At 35.3% G+C, this 21,571-nt stretch overlaps 2 protein-coding genes across 7 annotated transcripts; both read right to left on the bottom strand.

Moving 5' to 3' along the window:
• Window positions 1–3,071: 3,071 nt before the first annotated feature.
• Window positions 3,072–5,871, bottom strand: LOC142549985 (trans-cinnamate 4-monooxygenase-like). Its single transcript, XM_075659231.1, has 3 exons — window positions 4,980–5,871; window positions 4,432–4,565; window positions 3,072–3,868 (listed from the first exon to the last, which is right to left on the bottom strand). Exons 1-3 carry the CDS (start codon window positions 5,762–5,764, stop codon window positions 3,270–3,272), a joined length of 1,518 nt encoding a protein of 505 aa, XP_075515346.1. The 5' UTR covers window positions 5,765–5,871; the 3' UTR covers window positions 3,072–3,269.
• A 9,060-nt stretch (window positions 5,872–14,931) lies between these two features.
• LOC142549958 (uncharacterized) lies at window positions 14,932–20,327 on the bottom strand. Of its 6 annotated transcripts, XM_075659220.1 has the most exons (6): window positions 20,232–20,319; window positions 19,975–20,033; window positions 18,558–18,631; window positions 18,210–18,318; window positions 17,156–17,859; window positions 14,932–17,113 (listed from the first exon to the last, which is right to left on the bottom strand). In XM_075659220.1, the coding sequence occupies exons 3-6, from the start codon at window positions 18,570–18,572 to the stop codon at window positions 15,182–15,184; spliced, it is 2,760 nt and encodes a 919-aa protein (XP_075515335.1). In that variant the 5' UTR covers window positions 18,573–18,631; window positions 19,975–20,033; window positions 20,232–20,319; the 3' UTR covers window positions 14,932–15,181. The 6 variants fall into 6 exon arrangements, with proteins under 6 accessions (XP_075515335.1, XP_075515320.1, XP_075515329.1 ...); XM_075659205.1 differs by having other exon boundaries at window positions 14,932–17,859; window positions 19,975–20,031; window positions 20,229–20,327; XM_075659214.1 differs by having other exon boundaries at window positions 14,932–17,859; window positions 18,558–18,608; window positions 19,975–20,031; window positions 20,229–20,327.
• Between the last annotated feature and the right edge of the window lie 1,244 nt (window positions 20,328–21,571).

Below are 21,571 nucleotides of genomic sequence, written 5' to 3'. Positions count from 1 at the left end.
GCTTTAAAATCTGAAAATTCTGTGCAATGGTTAAATGCGATAAATGAAGAAATTAATTCGATGCATGTTAACAACACTTGGATTCTTGTACCTAAACTTGAAAATTGTTCTGTTGTGGACTGTAAGTGGTTATTTAAGGTCAAAAATGAATGTGAATCTGTTAGATTTAAAGATAGGTTAGTGGCCAAGGGCTTTACTCAAAAGGAAGGGATGGACTATACTGAAATATTTTCTCCTGTCGTAAAGTTTACTACTGTGAGAATTATGCTTGCCCTTGTTGCTCAGTTTGATTGGGAGTTGAAACAATTAGATGTTAAAACTGCATTTTTACATGGTGAACTTGATGAAAAAAATTTTATGAGGCAACCTGATGGTTTTGTTGATTCTAAGTATCCTGATCATGTTTGTTTGTTAAAGAAATCTTTGTGTGGATTGAAGCAATCTCCTTGACAATGGAACAAAAAGATTGATGAATGCATGCTCTCTATGGATTTTACTAGAAGTAATTGTGATCATTGCTTGTATTTCAAACACAATGCTAAAGTTCATGTTTTCTTGCTTATCTATGTGGATGATATGCTATTGATTAGTCCTTGTATGAAAACTATTGATCATGTCAAAAATTGCTTGAGCGCTAAATTTGATATGAAATTCCTAGGAGATGCTAAACGTATTCTTGGCATGAACATTTATAGGGATAGAAAACGTTCTGTCATTTTGTTGAATCAGGATACATATGTTAAGAAAGTTTTGAGTAAATTTTCCATGTCAAATGCAAAACCAGTCAATGTACCTTTAGCTGGTCATTTTGTTCTAAGTAAAGAGCAATCTCCAAAAACTGATTTTGATGTTAAAAACATGAAGAATGTGCCATATTCAAATGCTATAGGTTCTGTCATGTATTTAATGGTTAGCACAAGGCTTGATATTGCTTATTTTGTGAGTTGTTTGAGTCGGTATATGTCTAATACTGATGTTTACCATTGGCAAGCTGTCAAATGGCTTTTGAGATATCTGAATGGTTCTGTAAAGCATGGTTTAAAATTTTCAAAATCTGATGTTGGTGTTAAATTGGTTGGATATGTGGATTCTAATTATGCAAATGATAGGGACAATAGAAAATCAACAACTTCTTATGTGTTTACATTGTGTAGTGCTTGTATTAGCTGGAAATCTCAATTACAACACATTGTTGCTCTTTCAACCACTGAATCTGAGTATGTTGCTGTCACTGAAGCTTTAAAAGAAGCTATTTGGTTGAAATGTTTTATTTCTGAAATTGGTTTTCTTGAAGGTGAAGTTGTAGTATTTTCTGATAGCCAGTCTGGTATACAACTGTGTAAGAATCCTGTTTTTCATGATAGAACTAAACATATTGATGTTAGATTCCACTACATTCGTGATGTGGTTGCAAAAGACATAGTCTATCTTGAAAAAATTCCTTCTCAATTCAATCCTGCTGATATGGGAACTAAGTGTTTGTCTGTTGAAAAATTCAGATCTTGTTTAAAAATTTTAAATTTTGATACTTCTGACTGATGTGTTCGGTTTCTGTTCTTTTTTGTAGCTTACTTAGTGTCTGCAATAAATTGGTACTTGTACTAACTTTGTGTTTTCTGGAAGTGGGGCGATGATGATGGCTGTAGGTGACTCTCCTGTACAGTGAACCGGCATTGGGCTAAAAGGTGGAGAAATGTTGGGTTTGGCCCAACTTTTTCCAAGCTCATAACCCAAAGCCCATTCCCTTAAACCTTGGCCTACTAGGTTATTATGTCTTATTATAAAATACCCATTGGTTCCCACTAGCAAGGAGCGTAGCGTGAGATTTCTGAGAAAGGCAGTAGCTTGAAATTGTGCGTTGTACGTTCCATTCTTCTTCGGCGTGTGTTCTTTGCTTGGTGCATGTGAGCTATTCTCTTTTTTTTCCTACTTCCTCTCTATTCCTCAAGTGATATAGGAGAGTGTGTGAGATTGGAAATTGTCCTCGGTTCCTTGTGCTGTCTCGATCAGTGCCATTGCCAACTGTGTGTGGTGAGATATATATATATTTGAGAATAAGCTATGTGCATATTGGTTGGCACTACGGACTATCGGAGAACATCGAATTCCTCCGTCAGCTCTGCTTAGTTAATCTCTATTTTCTGTCTAATATCGGATCAAAGGTAGTAATTTCTAAAGTCTTTGCTCTTTCAAGTGTCTCTTTCCATTTACACTGCCACGTTCCTTTTAGGTTTTTCGTGTTACCTTTCATCGAGTGTTGGATTTTTCTGATTCTGAATAGTGATTAGGTATTATGTAGATGAGTTCGCGTTTTGATGAAGAAACCATTATACGATTCTGCTTAGAATACGAGACAACTGTACTTCACATATGGTTTCATGTTTTGTTTATTTGGTTGCATTTTTTTTTATATATGTAATTAGATTCTAAAATTTTCGTTTATTTCTTATTATAAGAAAACACTGCTGATAAACGAGATGATTTTGTCATTCATTGATTTTGTCATTAATTATATGAACCTTTATATATTAGATGGGACAAAAACTCGTGTGAGACAGTCTCACGAGATATATTTTGTGAGACGGATCTCTTATTTGGGTCATTCATGAAAAATATTACTTTTTATGCTAAGAGTATTACTTTTTATTGTGAATATCGATAGAATTGACCTGTCTCACAGATAAAGATTCGTAATATCATCTCATAAGAAACCTACTCATTAGATTGATGGGTGCGCAAGCCATCAATCGATTTTGTCATTAATTATATTAACCTTTATATATTAGTAACTAATATTATGTCCAAAAAAAACCTTTTCTTGTATTTTAAAAAATATTATAAGAAACTATTTTAGTGAGTTCTAAAAATAACTAAACAATTTATTAATCAAAATTAATTACTGAAGGATTTACAAAATAATTAATTAGGTTAAAAAAACTATAGAAGTGAATTATCCACTTCGTGGGTTGCTAGTATTGATCGAAAATGGAGCATGCACGTGACTTTATATCTTATTTTTCATCTCTATATTTTAATTCAGATTAAACTATTTTGTGTATATACGTTAGAGATCAAGAAGAGGCAGCCTAATATATCGAAGGGTTTTGGGGTTAAAAGAAAAAGAAGGGAAGCAAGAAAGACAAACAAACACGAAGGGGGGATTTGTCAATGATATTTATAACCCAAAGACACGCAAATTAGAAACATTACAAAACATGATTTTGAAGAATCCAAAATTCAGTCCCATTATGATTCAAACCGATGAAACTTTATTGAGATATTGGCTTCAGAACGATGGTGGAATGATTCAAAATACGTAAACTGAATTGGCCACCGCACTCGGTGGTGTCAATCTTTGACTGCCCTGGAGGAGGCAACATCTCGAAATTCTTCACCAGTCCCCCCAAAGTAATACCAAGAATTGGTAATGCGAGAATAATTCCAGGACAGCTCCTCCTGCCAACCCCAAATGGCAGATACCGAAAATCATTGCCAGCAGTGTCCACTTTGGACTCCTCTTCCAGAAATCTTTCAGGCCTGAATTCTTCGGGCTTTTTCCAGTTGTCTGGGTTGTTAGCCAGCCACCAAGCGTTCACCAAGATCTTGCTTTCAGCTGGAATGTCGTAGCCACCTAGCTTGGCATCATAGAGGTTCATGTGGGGTACTAAAAGAGGAATAGCCATTCTGAGGCGGAGTGTTTCTTTGATAACCGCTTGAAGGTATGGTAGTTTCTGGAGTTCGGGCTCCGTAACTGGTACTCCCGGACCAAGCACGGTGTCCAACTCATTGCGAAGTTTTTTCTGGATCTCAGGGTGGTTCACTAATTCAGCAATACCCCATTCAATTGACCACAGTGTTGTTTCAATTGCTGTTCATGGGGAAAAATGAGTTAGATTTGGCTTGGATCACCAACGATAACTTTTTTGGTGAAGTATGAAACTTTTGTCGGGTCAATCTTTCAGGAGTTACTAGATTTCGAAATAATCTATTTCTATCAATGCAAGTAAGTAACTTTGGTCTGAATTTTTTATTTTCAATATTATCCTCTACATCCTTATGCTGTTTTAAGTTGAAGTAGGGCCTAATTTTTCGGTGATCTACAATTGAAGTCCCGGGTGAATATATCTAGGAAGTCATATAGTGCGTGGGGTTATTTATTGGCTCAACTGATGAGGACATTTTTAACTGCAGACAAGAACATACGAGAGCATTCGAATTGTCTTTCCAGTCATTGTCACTTATTCAAATCAGAAAACAACTATGATATCAAAGTCAACAACCCTACGGCCCTACCCCCATTTCCACAATTATCAATAACACAATCTGGAATCATCAAGAAATCATTTATACTAGAAGAAGATTCAAAAGGGAAATTTTTTCAGCGATAAAATTGAAAGGATTATCGGACAAAGATAGGAAAAAAAAATTTACCTGCAACGTTGATGTTCTCGACAATGTAAAGGACGTTGTCTTCATTGATTTCTCCTTTTTCTTGGGCTTCGATGATGTGATCAATGGCACATTTTAGGCCGTCATTGTCTGTAGCCTTCGTGCTCGCAAGCTTCCTATAACATGAAATTCAAGCCTTTGAATAAGAACTTGATTTATTTCTGGGTTACGCTAAATTGCTTACAAGCTTGAAGAGATGTACGGGTTGCAAAATTGAATCTTTTGAGGGAAAAAGCATCCCTAAAAATCATAGTTATTTCAAGAGCAAAGCACATATCAGAATATGCCCTTGCCCAGCGAAAAATGGAAAAAGGGTCAAAAACAGTGAGTTAATGCAATGATTGAAAACAAGGTGGAAAAAGGTTGCTTCAATGCTATATTTGGGGCACCGATCCTAATATTTTAGATGCAGATTCATACTTATGTGATTTTAAAAAAAATTAGTGGATCCATGTATGTTTGGCCTTGATTCTATCGGGAGTAGTATCCCAGGATATAGGATGGAATCAACGGTGGAAATAAGAACTCACCTTCTCTCATCAACAAAATAGTCCTTGAATAATTGTAATCTTTTGTCTTTAACCTCCTGGCAGACCTTGAGATACCCTCTCAAAAATGGCCTCAAAATGGGAATGAAATCCCCGTAATTATAGTCAAAGCTCTGCGCCAATCTACTCCTCTCCCCATTCAGAGCCTTGAGTTTATTGAACAGTGGATCCTCTTCACTTTCAAACCTTCTATCAAACATGATCCGATACATATTGTTGTACATCATCAACTGGAGTCTCCTCCGGAGAACGATCCCATTCGTGGCAGCTTCGGGATTCTTCTTGACGTCCTCCACCACGGAGGCCACCTCCGCCTCCCATCCACGGCGGTTCCTCTGCACCACTTTGTTGGTGAAGAACGGCACCGTCATGATCCTCCGCATCTTCCGCCAGTGCTCGCCGTATACGGTGAAAACCATGTCCTGCCCTTTTCCGGTGAAGATGTCGAACACGACGTTACGCGTGCGGGACCCGAATTCCACTCCCTGAGTGTGGAGGACCTCTTTGGAGAGTTCAGGGGAGGAGATGACGACGAGGTTGCGCTGTCCCATACGGAGCAGGAATATTTCCCCGAATTTCTTGGCGTAGTCTACCAGGTTACGATGGTTCAGATCATCTCCGACTTGTAGCCAATTTCCGAAGATTGGAACGGGGATGGGTCCCGGGGGGAGCTTGAACTTCTTGCCGCGGAGTTTGGAAATGACGGTGGCGGTTATTATGGCGAAGAAGAGGCCAAGAAGGGTCTTCTCTAGGAGGAGAAGATCCATGAGTAGAAGCAGCTGAGCCGGGGTCTAACGGCGGTTGATGGCGGGGGAGTTATGGTGGGTTAAGTACAATGTTGGCGGAGTTGTCCTGTTCTATGAGTAGGTGACAATGGAAGGTTGAAATTTATAGGACGGAAGCGTGTGGAGGCAGGATTTGACGGCGTCAAAATTAACGACGTTTTGTTAGAAGTTGATTTCAAGCGGAATTGACGGCGTCAAAGATACTGGTGGAGAATCAGAATAGAATGGGTAAATTTTAGGAAAGGATTAGTGGTTAGGTAAACGGGTTTGGTACTTCCGTTCAGCGTGAGTTCACAAAAAGTCGCATTTAATTATTCTTTTTTTTTTCTGGCTTGAAGTAATTTTTAATTCTTAAATTTCACGATCTGGCTGATACTTTCGATTATTATTTTTATATTAGCGGGAGTAGTTGATTGAATTCCATTTTTCAAGAATTTAAATTTTTTATTTAATCATTTCGAATTCTTATATTTAGTTTAGTTTGATCTATATTTTTTTAAAAAAAAAATTATATGGAACCAAGCATATATCTAGTGTATTTCGAGCAATTAAGATTGTTGGATCTATACTTGCGAGGATAATACTGATGCGATCCGGGCGTAATGAGTGAGCAGGGTCGGGTGCTCCACCGGATCTGCTATCAAAATGATGAAGAAAATAAGAGCAATGTAGATATCTGAATCAGAAGCTTCTTCCCCGGGTGGAGATGATTTCCTGCACTCAAGAAGGTAACCACGTGAATGGGCGCCGGAGGGGTGTCCGGTGTGGCCACTCCGATGCTTAAGTCAGTGAATGATTCAAGCCAAGAACCAATGTAACCAAGTGATGGTTGTGATATTGGTGTGAATGAATGAATGTAAATGTAAAGAAAGAACCTGCTATTTATAGTAGGAGAAGTAATGATGACCTCGTTCTCCGTGCTACCTACTAATTATAGTAGGACGGCTGAGCACATCCTATATTCTGACATGTCAAATCTCATACTGGTCACATCCAGCCCATCTGATTTTGCCAACCCATCGGCCGGGTGTCAGAGATGGGACAGTCGCTCACATCCTATTATGCTAGTATACTCGAGTGCGGTGCTCATATCGAGGTGGCCCGGGTAGAAAGTTTCCGGGAGTTTGAACGAGAGCCCCGGCATCCGGTGGCCCGGGGAGGAGACGTCCCGGGCATTCACCCGCCCGGCTCCTGATGAACCCTTTCTTCCGACTTGTCCTGATTCTGGCCATCCATCTAGTATCCTGGGTCATCCATGCCCCGGGGACAAGAATCGTCAATGACTCGGGCACAACCCGGGCTATCCCGAGGGTATCATCACTCCCTCCTTAAATAGTCGGGCTAGAGTCATACTCGCTGTCCCGATTAGTCTTGTATGCCCGATCATGGAAAATATTTAATTTGTCTGTAAAAGCATCGGGGGCTTCATGTATCCCAGAGATTGGATGAAATGCCGGAGTCTCGTGTCTTATGGACTTGAGATAAAATGCCAGGACCTCATGTCTCCCGAGCTTTAAAATAGATTGACGGGGCCTCATATCTCCCGGACTTAGGAATGGTCGAGGTGCGGAGCCGCGAGCCAGGGTACGGATCCCTGAACTTAATAGATGACCGAGGTACGGGTCCCCGGGCCAGGGTACGGGTCCCTGGACTTAAAAGATGACCGAGGTACGAGTCCCCGGGCCAGGATACGGGTCCCTGGACTTAAAAGATAACCAGGGTGCGGAGCCCTGGTCTTCATAAATGGTCGAGGTACGGAGCCCCGAGCCAGGATACGGATCCCTGGATTTAATAGATGACCGAGGTACGGGTCCCCGGGCCAGGGTACGGATCCCTGGACTTAATAGATAACCAGGGTGCGGAGCCCTGGCCTTCATGAATGGTCGAGGTACGGAGCCCCGAGCCAGGGTACGGATCTCTGGACTTAATAGATGAACGAGGTACGGGTCCCCGGGCCAGGGTACGGATCCCTGGACTTAAAAGATGACCGAGGTACGGGTCCCCGGGCAAGGGTACGGGTCCCTGGACTTAAAAGATAACCAGGGTGCGGAACCCTGGCCTTCATGAATGGTCGAGGTACGGAGCCCCGAGCAAGGTTTGAGAACCCTGGGCTTAGATAATGTGCCGGGGCCTCGTGTCTCCCGAACTTAAGATAATATGCCGGGGCCTCGTACCTCCCGGGCTTAAGATAATGTGCCGGGGCCTCATACCTCCCATTTTCAAGAATGTGCTGGGGCCTCGTGTCTCCCGGACTTAAGATAATGTGTCGGGGCCTCATACCTCCCGGGCTTTCAAGAATGTGCCGGGGCCTCGTACCTCCCGGACTTTAGATATTGTGTCGGGGCCTCATACCTCCCGGGCTTTCAAGAATGTGTCGGGGCCTCGTACCTCCCGGACTTTAGATAATGTGAGTGATGATACCCTCGGGATAGCCCGGGTTGTACCCGAGTCATGGACGATTTTTGTGCCTGGGGCATGGACGACCCAGGATACTAGATGGATGGCCAGAATCAGGCAAATCGGCAGGAAGGGTTCATCAGGAGCCGGGCGGATGAATGCCCAGGACGTCTCCTCCCCGGGCCACCGGACGCCGGGGCTCTCGTTCAAACTCATGGGAACTTTCTACCCGGGCCACCTCGATATGAGCACCGCACTCGAGTATACTAGCAGAATAGGATGTGGGCGACTGTCCCATCTCTGACACCCGGCCGATGGGTTGACAAAATCAGATGGGCTGGATGTGACCAGTATGAGATTTGACATGTCAGAATATAGGGTGTGCTCAGCCGTCCTACTATAACTAGTAGGTAGCACGGAGAACGAGGTCATCATTACTTCTCCTACTATAAATATCAGATTTTTTCTTTACATTTACATTCATTCATTCACACCAATATCACAACCATCACTTGGTTACATTGGTTCTTGGCTTGAATCATTCACTGACTTAAGCATCGGAGTGGCCACGCCGGACACCCCTCCGGCGCCCATTCACGTGGTTACCTTCTTGAGTGCAGGAAATCATCTCCACCCGGGGAAGAAGCTTCTGATTCAGATATCTACATTGCTCTTATTTTCTTCATCATTTTGATAGCAGATCCGGTGGAACACCCGACCCTTCTCACTCATTACGCCCGGATCGCATCAAATACAATCAATGATATGCTTGTTTAAGGTATTATAAAGTGAGAAATCGTAATTGTTATCATTCGATGTGTATAAAATAATAATTTGAAATCACCATAGACATGTAAATCATATTGAACAAATTTTGTAAAAGAAGTCCACTCGAGAAAATAGGATAATCAAACCCACGACCAATCGTTCATTTAATGTTGCATCTAATGTTCCTTGTTAATTCCCACTTCGCATAAAAAAATAATTGACCTTCCATTTAATAATAAATATATATTGTTGAAAATAGATTTGAGATGATACACAATAATGGTAGGTTGAACTCACCCGTGTAATATCCCAACTTTCGGATATCATTCCATACATTTTTTAGTAGGTCTTTTGTGATATAGTTTTACGAATCTTTATCTGTAAGACGAGTCAACCCTACCGATATTCACAATAAAAGATAATATTCTTAGCATAAAAAATAAGACTTTTTCATGGATGACCCATATAAGAGATCTGTCTCACAAAATACGACCCGTGAGACCGTCTCATACAAGTTTTTGCCTATAAAAAAAAACTCTTGTGAAATTCTACTTTTGCTAAACTACTTGATTCTTAAACAACATTTTAGAAAAAAAAAATTCATCTTCAAATTATCAAAAGATCATGCACATTCAATCGAACTTATGAAAAAAAAAATTATTTTCCAAAACACTTCTTTTATACACAATTATTTGAACCAACTAAAATAACACGATTTTTATAGAACTTTTCTTATTCTCGTATCGATGGAAGATAACAGGATACATGATTTATTCGAATCTACTCTTAAGGTATTATCTTAAAAATCGAGGTGAAGAGTTTTGCTTTGATGTGAGATCGAATGGTAAAACTCGTGGTGGATTGAAGAATTCGAATAGTGAGTGCTATGAGTTAGCCGAACGAGATTCTCTCCACCACCATTAATGAAAATTCATTATTTTCACGTGCCTCGTAAAATCAAATTCGTGCAAAGTAATATATATCAGTTGACTGTCTTAGTAAACTTATCACAAATTGAACCAAAATCTTTAAAAATAAATAATGTTTTTAACCTTATGATAGAGAGATAGATAATAGATATATTTTGGTAACCAAGTTTGTAGGTGAGAATATTAAAAACTTTCGGACTGAGCGCAATAGCGTGCAAATCACGTCAACAGGTAAACTGATGACAGATTCATCCAATAATGTTTTGATATAGAATTTAACACGTGTGACAAACTGATCACATATACAAATATCTCACCCAAATTCTACAAATTTTTTATTTTTATTTTTTGGTTTTTCTGTATTTTTTTTATTTTTGTGTTTTGTTAGCTTTACTTTATTGATGCAAATTTGAAGATTTTTTGTTAACTATGAGTAATTTTTTAAAATGATCTTCTGTAAATACTTATAATCAAATTTGACTTTCGCTCGCATTTTTCTCAAAATGTTGAAAAACTTAATGTAAGTTGATTTTTAAAATTAGCTTTAAGTTCCAAATATTTTTTTAGATTATATTTACAATAACACACAAATATATTAAATTTAGCTAATATGATAATACAATTATGCTGTTACTACATATTTTATTATATTTTTATTTAATTTCTATTAATACTAAAAGTTTTATAGAATTTTAATTTTTTTAGTATGAACTAGTGTATGTTTATAAGAATTGATTTTGAGAAAAATAAATTAATGATTTTGAGAAATTGCGCAAATTTTTCATGTGAATCATAGTATGTGATAGTATATGATTTGAATTTTGTGCATAATGACTTAAATGATATATCAAGCTTTTTGTTTTCTATTAATGTCCATATTATTCTTTGATGTTTGTCAATATCTTTAATTTTTTTACCGTTATGTTTGTCAATATCATTATTATTTTTTTACCGTTGGTTTTAAAAAATGATGTGAACTGACTTTGACTTTTGACCGCAATGATTCTTAAGAGTAAAAAATTTGAAAAATACTTTTTGGAATTAAAATAAGGCCATAAATCAATTCAGTCTATGGGTGAACAAAATATCGATTTCAATCCAAATAACTTATCGAGCTGAATTAATTTAAAAAATCAATTTGTTTAATTGGAATTTTGGTTTTAGTTTTTAAAATCTGGTACAGGCTGTTCTTGTCAGAAAAACGATTCAATCACAGTTGAGCACCACTATCGATTTAATGTATTTACAGCTACAATAGATTTTCAAATTGAAGAGCTTAATAATAGATTTAAGGATGAAACAGTTGAACTTCTTAAACATAGTTGTGCTTTGGAACCTAAAGAAAACTTTAAGCTTCTTAATGTTGATCATATCTATCGACTTGTTTTGAAATTTTATTATCTTCATTTCGATTCACGAGATTTGCATCACTTGATAATGCAATTGGATCACTACAAACTTGATGTTGTTGGTCATGAAAGATGTCAAAATTTATCAACTATTTCTGAATTAATAGAAGATTAATTGTCAGGAACCTACGATTTGATTGACACGTGATTTATATATTTTTATCTACGACGTTTACTTATTTATCGAATATGATATATTTATTTAATTGGCAGCTTGATTCGTCTTGTTTTAACTCGTCCCGTTTCTACTGCAACAACGGAACGAGCATTTTCATCAATGAAACTTGTTAAAACAACTCTTCGTAAATAGATGAAAGCATAGTTTTTCAGAGATTCTATAGTAATTTACATCAAACGAGATTTGGTTGAAAAAATTGATAATGATTTAATAATTAATAAGTTTTATTCTAAGAATAATCGAAGAGCACAACTTCATCAGTGTTTTAGCTTCATGTTTTGAAGGTATTAAATACTCTTATTCTATGTTTTCATGAACTCAATGTTTAAATATTTTTTATTTTGAAATTTTTAGTTAATTATTTATTTTATTAAATACAGTATGGGACGGAGCTAGCTCTAGGTAATTTTGAATCCTAGCTCCGCCCCTGCTATCGATATTCACAATAAAAAGTAATACTCTTAGTATAAAAAATAATATTTTTCATGGATGACCCAAATAAGAAACATGTCTCACAAAATACGATCCGTGAGACCGTCTTACACAAGTTTTTATCTTGTTTGAATGTAGCTATTATGTATTCTTTCTTTTTAATTATATAAATTTTCGATCACTTTTATAAAAATTTATAATTTTCAATTAATAAATATTGTATTTAATATTTTAATGAAAAATAAGTAATGCATATAAAAGGTATATCATATATATAAATTAAAAATTTATAAATATTTGAATTATATAAATTGATATTGTGAATTGATTATGAGCCTCCTTAAATATTAGTTGAGTTATTTGAATTGATCGTGAGTCAATAAAAAAGTTTGGGTTTTTTTTTTTTTTTTTTACAATGGAGAGTTTGAATGATGTTTTTTGATTTTTATGTGACGTTGATATGGCGGTCTAAAGATCACAATAAAGTCGATGTTGTGTTTTTACTAATGTGATGCTCTTGTATATAATTTGTATAATAATTAATAATGAAAACTTCATATAAACAACCAGGTAGCTACTAAATATATAAATGAATTTCTCAAAAATTTTGGATTTTCATTTGGTTTAAGCGTTTATTTTATGAGTAGATCTCTTGTGAGACGGTCTCACGAATCTTTATCTGTGAAAAGAATCAACCCTACCGATATTCACAATAAAAAGTAATACTCTTAGCATAAAAAGTAATAAATTTTCATGGATGACCAAATAAAATATTCGTCTTACAAAATACGATCCGTGAGACCGGCACACACAAATTTTTTTCTTTATCTTATTATCAAAAGTTATAATCAATGATAATTTAAAATTTTAATCTTTTAGATCGTACGTGCAACGGCCAAAAATCATGTTTCAATTACTCGTTATCTTAGTAGGGTAATTATCTCATAAGTTAATATGCCTCGACGAATGTATAACTTATGGTGACTTAGTATAGCCATCTCGATATCTCGCATTAGTGTCTATATGGAATAAAAAATCTTTATTTTTATTATAACATACTATAGTTTGATCCTATAATATTAAAATTAAGGTCAAACGTTTAATTTATAAAAATTAATAATTGTAGGATTGTTAGGAAGCATATCGGTGGGAAACAATGATTATTCAATTAGTGTTTTGTTTGAAGAGATCTTTTTGTCATAAGATTTCACATATATTTATCTGTGATATGTGTCAATTATGCTCGTATTTAGAATAAAATGTAATATTTTTGGCATGAAAATTAATATTTTTTCATGGATGATACAAATAGGATATTCGTCTTATAAAATTGACTCGTGAAATCGTCTTACAAGAATTTTTGCGTTGTATTATATAATTATCGGATGTTGGAATTAATTATTTTATATATGGTTATTCAATTTTTTTTCTTAAACATAATTATTCATGATTAAGTGACATTTTATTATTTTTAATTTTTTTGAAATCGAAAAATTTTGCTAAAAAAATAAACAAAGATCTCTAAATGGGGCAGTTGATCTTTCAATTCTAACATGGAATATACTAATCTAGGATAAATTCAAAAATAAATTAGTTTTTTTTATTTATCCACGTTATGTATTATATCTTTATATTTTTCAAACCTACCACCACGGATGGGGACATCATCTTCAAACAAAACCTAACCCCAAAAAATTATAACCCCTAGCGTTATATTAGCGACGGACTTGGTTTTGAACCGTCGCCTCGGGATTAAGTTTATTTGGACATGAAAAGCAATCGAATAATAATACCGATAGCCTTAATCCATTTGGCATTCGAATTCAAATTGTAACAAACATATATATCAATTGAAAAAAAAAATCAAATGATAAAAATAGTGAGAAGAAAACAATCCATCACAAGGAATTCATATATCCAATTATATATGTTTATTGTCAAAGAAAAGATAACATTTTGCTTACAATAAATTCACAAAAACTGACCATTATTATTTTTTTATTTTAAATACGAATCGTCTCATAGAAATATATCCGTGAGATCGTATTGTGAATCACTCATACAAATTTGAGTAGGTTTCTTGTGAGACGGTATCACGTATTTTTATCTGTGAGACGGGTCAACCCTACGGATGTAAACAATAAAAAGTAATATTTTTAACATAAAAAGTAATATTTTTTAATAAATGACCCAAATAAGATATCTGTCTCGCAAAATACGAGCCGTGAGACCGGCTCACACAAGTTTTTGTCTACAAATTTATCATACTCAAAGATAAGATAAAATTTATTGTTTGAGTCCAGAGAAATTTGTCATGATTATATGTGGAATTTGATATTTTAGGGAATTTGTAACCGAGCAAAGTCAACTAATCTTAAAAAGAGCTCCTTTAACTTACTTTATTTGTTTAATAATAAAATAGCCAACAGGGTGTCAAACGATTTCGTGCGATCAACCCGTAGCGTCACTATTTTAAAAAATAATAAGAAAATGAAAAACATGGATTATTTTTAAATACATGGGACCACCGATGAAATCAAGAAAATAACCCCAATATATTTTTATAGAAAACTAATTCAACCGAATCCCAACTCTGAGATTAGGCTATATCGATTTTGTTCATTCTACTCACATGACGGTGTTCTTATCAACTTAACATAAGATAAATGTGATCGACAGATAAATCTTAATCACTCATTCAACCATGACGTATTATTGAGTTACTATGATTCATCATTCAACGACGTATCATGTGTTTAGTGGACGATGACACGTATGAATAATATTTACCAAACATCATATTGCCTAGTCAGTGGTAATTAATAATAATGACAATAGAAAATAAGGTATTTTAAATCATACAAAAAAAATATATGAATATAAAAAAGTTTAAAAATTCATTAATTGACATAAATAAATATATACACACACCACAAGTCACAACCACCAAGGAACAAGTAATGGTTTTTAATAACATACTATTTAAAAAAAAAAAAAACCTAAAGGCCTTGTAATGAATTGACCAGTAAAAGGATCTGAACCGGACAGAAGATGAACGCTAATGCTGCCCGTAAGAATACAATATTAAAAAGGAAAAATGCAGCACATTACACTTGTTGGTATCACATCCTTTTATTCCTTCAGGACTCAGTGACAACCTTACCACAACTTAAGTAGTTCATCAAAGCTAAAACCGGTACACCAACGGACTAGAAACATAGGACGAAACAAAATTCGGAGCTAAGACGGCTAGTTAACATGATATGCCTCAAATTAAGACTAAAACTCACAATGCCATTACTGGCAATCGCTTGTGGCCGAAAATGACCTGGCGAAGCTGATGATACCCATCGCGGTAATGCTCGAGTGAGAAGCAGAGCTGCCTGATCGCCTCTCGTTTCTCTTCTGCTCCTTCTAGAATGATCTCTTGTTTCCTCTCTACTTCCCTTTCCAGTTCTTTAACCCTCGAACCCAGCTCCTCTGACAATTTACGTGCCCTCTCGGCTCCAGCAATCAGTTTGACGTGCTCCATATGCAGTTGGTGCAGATGTTTGCTCATTTGATCGATCTGATCATCTTTCTTGAACTTTAGACTTTCGTGTTTGAGCTTTAATGAATCGAGGGTTTTGTTTAGTTCTTCCAAACGCTCATTCCTCTCAGTAATATCAGCATTTAACCGATCTATTTGACCTCGGAATTCACCTTCCTTCTCGTCTTTTTCAGCCTTGGCTTGTCTCAGTTTGTCTTCTAAGGATTGACGAGGTAAATCCAATTCCTTTAGGTTATCCTCCAAGTGAGTCTTTTCCGTTGTCATTCTTGATATCTGTGCTTGAAGTTGCTCCTTTTCTTCAGATAAGCTCTTATTGGCATTAGATAATGATTCTATTTGACCTCGGAATTCACCTTCCTTCTCGTCTTTTCCACTCTTGGCCTGTCTAAGTTCGTCTTCTAAGGATCGAAGACGTAAATCTAATTCTTTTAGGTTATCCCCCAAGCGAGTCTTTTCTGCTGTCATTCTTGATATCTGTTCTTGAAGTTGCTCCTTTTCTTCAGATAAGCTCTTATTGGCATCAGATAATGATTCTATTTGACCTCGGAATTCGCCTTCCTTCTCGTCTTTTCCAGTCTTGGCCTGTCTAAGTTCGTCTTTTAAGGATTGAAGACGTAAATCCAATTCTTTTAGGATATCCTCCAAGCGAGTCTTTTCGGTTGTCATTCTTGATATTAGTGCTTGAAGTTGCTCGTTTTCTTCAGATAAGCTCTTAACGGCATTAGATAACGATTCTATTTGACCTCTGAATTCACCTTCCTTTTCGTCTTTTCCAGCCTTGGCTTGTCTCAGTTCGTCTTCTAAGGATTGATGACGTAAATCCAATTCTTTTAGGCTATCCTGCAAGTGAGTTTTTTCCATTGTCATTCTTGCTTGAAGTTGCTCGTTTTCTTCAGATAAGCTCTTAATGGCATTAGATAACGATTCTATTTGACCTCGGAATTCACCTTCCTTCTCGTCTTTTCCAGCCTTGGCTTGTCTCAGTTCGTCTTCTAAGGATTGACGACGTGAATCCAATTCTTTTAGGCTATCCTCCAAGTGAGTTTTTTCCGTTGTCATTCTTGATATATGTGCCTGAAATTGCTCGTTTTCTTCAGATAAGCCCTTAATGGCATTATATAACGATTCTATTTGACCTCGGAATTCATCTTCCTTCTCGTCTTTTCCAGCCTTGGCTTGTCTCAGTTCGTCTTCTAAGGATTGACAACGTAAATCCAATTCTTTTAGGCTATCCTCCAAGTGAGTTTTTTCCGTTGTCATTCTTGATATATGTGCTTGAAGTTGGTCGTTTTCTTCAGATAAGTTATTGTTGGCATTAGATAACGTTTCTTTTAATCCCGTGATTACTTGGTCGCTATCTGAAAGGCTCGTTTTGTACCTGGTTATTTCGTCTTGCAGCTCTGAGACCTCTCTTTTCTCTTTCTCGAGTTCCTTTTTTGAGTCTGATGCCTCTGTTTCCGCTGATTCGAGCTGATTCTGCAAGTTTTGAATGAACGAGCCCTTGCTCATAAGTTCCTGCCTCAATTTCTGGATTTCCTCTACCGAATCACGTAGCTTCTCTTCCACAGTTCTCAGCTCTTTTTCTAGCGTCTGAATTTTGTAGACAGAGTCCGAATCCTCCGCCTGCGAACCATTGATGTTTTCCTCGAGCTCTTGGGCTGGACTTAGCTCCTGTAATGAACTTGAATCCAAGACTCTAGGATCAGTAACAGGATTATTTGAATCTTCCAAAGACTGATGATACTTTTGAAGCTCGATTGTCAAGTTAGTAACTTCTTCTTCAGAATGCTGTATCTTTTCTTTAGTAACTCGCAGTTCGTCTTCATAAAAAGCTATCTTGGAGGAAAATTCAGCACTTTCATCATGGGATTTCTTATGCACTTCAGTAATCTCTTCTTGGAGCATCTTCAGCTTCTCATTCACCTCTCTAAGCTGGATCTCTAACTCAATATTCTTCTGACGGAACTCTTGCGTCTCACCATCATTGCTCGGTGTGATATTGTAATTATCGATGGAGGAATCATCGGTTTCTGATTCAGAACTAGACGAATCACCTCCTTTATTATTTAATTCCAAGCCACTTCCGCCGCCGCCACCAAGAAAAACATCAAATCCCGCAGCACGAGAACCAGACTTACCATGACTTTTCTTTCGATTAGGAGAACGGATACTTTGTTCTGAACCCACATCAGAAATTCCGGAACCTTGAGATACAAGATCAGAGGGCATGGTTTTTCGTAGTTCTCCAGAGACAATATCATATCGCTCAGCCAATGATCGATACATTCTATAAAACTCCTCGACCAGACCGATCAATTCTGGTCTCTTCTTAAAATACAGTTCAGCCTTTTTGGCAAATGAATCTGCATCCTCTTCGATGAGTTTTAGCATTCGTTTGACAAGATCATCCATTTCTGAAATAAAAACACTCATCATATTTTGCGTCGTACTTTTTATTAAAGTGGAGCACAAGAACATTATAGTTGAAACCAAAGTCCATAATATGCAAGAGTTTTTGCAAATGACATTTTGAGACATGTTATACTTTTTAAGATGAGTGTTTCAAATCATTTTTCCATTACTACTACTTTTTCATTAACTGAATGTTCATCATACGTGCCTCGTTACACTTATCGCGTACCCAAAAAGCATTTTATAAGCCATGGAATATATTACCAAATCAATGTTAATCAAAATTGAACGAAATGTAGCCAAGCAATGATTTATAAAATGTTAAATGTATGTTCAATTCCAAACATCTAACCTTCAAGATTGTCTTGCAGCCACTTGGAGTTTTTAGGACTAATGTGGCTATCCCACCACCAAGAGTGAGACTTCTTTGATTCCAATCTCTTCATTCTATTAGGACTCGCCTATAGCAAAGTAGTTTAAGATCACGTTAGAAACGAGCAAGAAAAAAACTGGGAAAAAAACAAACTAATCTGTAACAGTCATAATGTATATGTGTGCATCCAATGTATTGCATCAAAGTATGTAGGGGCAAACCTAGAAGGAGTGAGCAGGGCCAATTCTCCCATTTTAACAATCTATGCTTGGAGGATTAGATTTAAATTCTTAAATAAGAAAGACACTGTCGAAATAAGTTTCTTACATCATTTGATGCCATTACTGCAAACTCAAAGTGACCTGATAGTTCTGAGTTCTTGATAAAAACAAATGAAAGACCTGGATCAGTCAGATAATATGTAAACACAGATTAATGTTAAAGATGCAAATCATCCTAGAAAATATATATTTTCCGAAATAAGCATTAACTACTACTGTCTGAGTTGCACCTCGAAGTGCATATTACAAATCCACATCTGATCATATCATTTTCATAACTTCTTTCAACTCGCGTGTGATACACCGAAATATCGATTACTGTAAACGTTTCATAATTTAATTTAACAGTATAACAGATTAATAAAACAAGAATGAATTTCTTGAAGCCAAAAGTTCCTACAACAGCACACGGAAGCTGGAACAAAAGAATCAAATGTTCATTTTCTACATGACTTTTGAAATGCACCTAAGACTCGAACACCGCTAATTTGATCTAAAAGTTCACAGGCATTCGAAGCAGCACTTCTACTAATGGACAGAGAGTTGGACAGAGAGTATGTTCGACGAAAAAAAAACTTGGTGTTTGATCAAGATTTTGTAACTTGGAATGTATTTACACGCAAATAAACCAAAAAATTTAGTTTCAATGACCTTTATTTCATCTGTATGCGAAGGTACTTGATAACTAAATAGTAATACATAAAAACAAAATTAATCTTTCTTCTTTTTACAACAAAAAATAAAAAAAAAACTACAGGTTAATGTCATATCCCTACTTGCCCTAGATTCAAAGACTTATACAAGCATAAATTATTTTGCAATAAAAGAAATTAAATGCCTAATAACTAAATTGGAATAGGAAGCAACCAAAGATTTCAAAATGGGCCATTTATTATATGCGTACAACCGTCCGCCAACCTGCATTTATTGTCTTCCTTTAATAACTCATAGTCAATAATAATAATAATAATAATAATTCTATAAATATATAGGTTTATTTCTTATTTGACATTAAAAATATCATTAAATAATAAATTTTATTAACAAATTTTTACAAAAAAATTGAATTATATATTATTAAAATTAAATTGATTTAAATAACAAACTAAATTAAATATATTAAATCTCTGAATTTATATATAAACAAAAAGAGAGTCTACTCTCCGTGAAAGGAGATAGATACAGCAAGTTCATCGTGATAATGACAGCTACTTCAACTGAAATATCAAAGACTACTTTAGCTGATCTATCTAACCAAAAAATAAAAAATCAGAGAATTGAAAATGCAGAAACTTCTTTTGCATAAATTTGAAGTAAAATTATTGAATATTAATGGGATTAGATATCTCGGGTGAAAATCAAGAAACTAACGAAGATGGGAAAAAGTTTCAAGTTTATTCAACAAACAATAATCCAACAGAAGCTTCGCGAAAAAGGTTCAACTTTCAAGATTTTGCGCATACCTCAGATCAGGAGCAAGTAAGCTATTTCCAGTAAACCATACTCCCAAGCAGCAAAAACTAGAAAAAAGACCCACAAAAAAAGGAAACAAAGAATGAAAGAAATCAGTGGAAGATGAATTAAATTCTTCTGGGCACTTCTGGGAAGATGGATTTTCATTAAATCGACAAGCTACCGAAAAAAATAAAATAATTCTGCGAAAATTAATTGAGGAAGATGAAAAAGAAAGCGGGAGAATGGCCAGAAAATGCCTCACCTTTTTTTTCTGATAATTTCTTGATGAATCTACTAGCTTCAGCGAGAGAGAGTGGAATATATAATTATTATTTTTGTGTGTGTGCATTTATTTGGAGGGTTATTGCAAAGAGGAAACGTACATGCAAACACGGTATGGGCCAAGTCAAATCTTGTGTTTACATGTACCTGTATGATACTTGTCTAAAAATAATGTATTTTTCAAAAATAAATAAATAATTATTATGTTTTGGCTTTATTATTATTATTATTATTATTATTATTTATATATATATATATATATATGATATTTTCATATGGAAATCGTTGAGATAACGTTTTAATATTTCATTTAATAAAAATACAGCCAATAAATAAACGTTATTTCAACGTGTGTGTATATATATATGTCATGGAAGATCTATTAATATTATTAATTAAATATCAATCACACCATTTATTCAAAAATTATTTTGAAATCTATCTCATTAGTAAACTTTATTAGTAATGATTGTGTCTTTTGCAAGACGGTATCATATATTTATATTCATGAAACGAGTAGACCTGATCCGCATTTATCGTGAAAAATAACGTTTTTGTTATAAAAAATAATAATTTTTCATGAGTCGAATCGAATTGAAAATACATCTCGTTTTTTTGTTAGTAACATGTTATTACTCATTATGTTTACTATTTTTCAGATTAATTTATATATGATGTCTTATTGTAAACATAATGTTGAAATAAATGTCTCGATGTTACGTTGATTAATTTCTTCGCTTGTAGGTCGGCAAGTAGATTTACCCAAGCACACGTTCACTAAGTGCCTTTCGTTAGTTAATGATGTGATTAATTATCAATAGCTACCTTGATTTGTCAAACTTGAGTTGCAAGTTTTCTTTTAAAAAAAATAAAATAAAATAAGCATAGTTTAATCTTTGTATATAGTTATATATTTATGTAATTCGAGAATAATGTTTTTTCACTTATTTTTTGATCTTAAAACAACGTTGTCATCCGACATTAGAGTCTCAAGTTTAATATCAATATCAGTCTGAAACTATTTTATAAATATAAAATTTGATATATTTGTGATAATATCTTTTTATTCTTAAATATTATTAATTTAATATGTATTTTTAATGATTAATTACTTTTTAAATATTTTTATTTTGTGTTTTTTATAATAAAAAAAATAGCAGGCTCAAGGGTTTAGCCCGTTTCGGATCCACCGGCTTCACGGGACGAGTTTCGGATTTGGTCATGAAATCGTCTCGCTGTCATCTTTAGACAATATATAACATAAAAAATAATTTAGGAATCATTTCGCTGTACAATTGATAATTGGCATAGTTTCAAATTTTA

This window comes from Primulina tabacum, chromosome 1, assembly GCF_025594145.1.
Source record: "Primulina tabacum isolate GXHZ01 chromosome 1, ASM2559414v2, whole genome shotgun sequence".
Taxonomy (NCBI): domain Eukaryota; kingdom Viridiplantae; phylum Streptophyta; class Magnoliopsida; order Lamiales; family Gesneriaceae; genus Primulina; species Primulina tabacum.
Note: the sequence above shows the minus strand (reverse complement) of the source record. Positions and strands in the feature narration are given on the sequence as shown.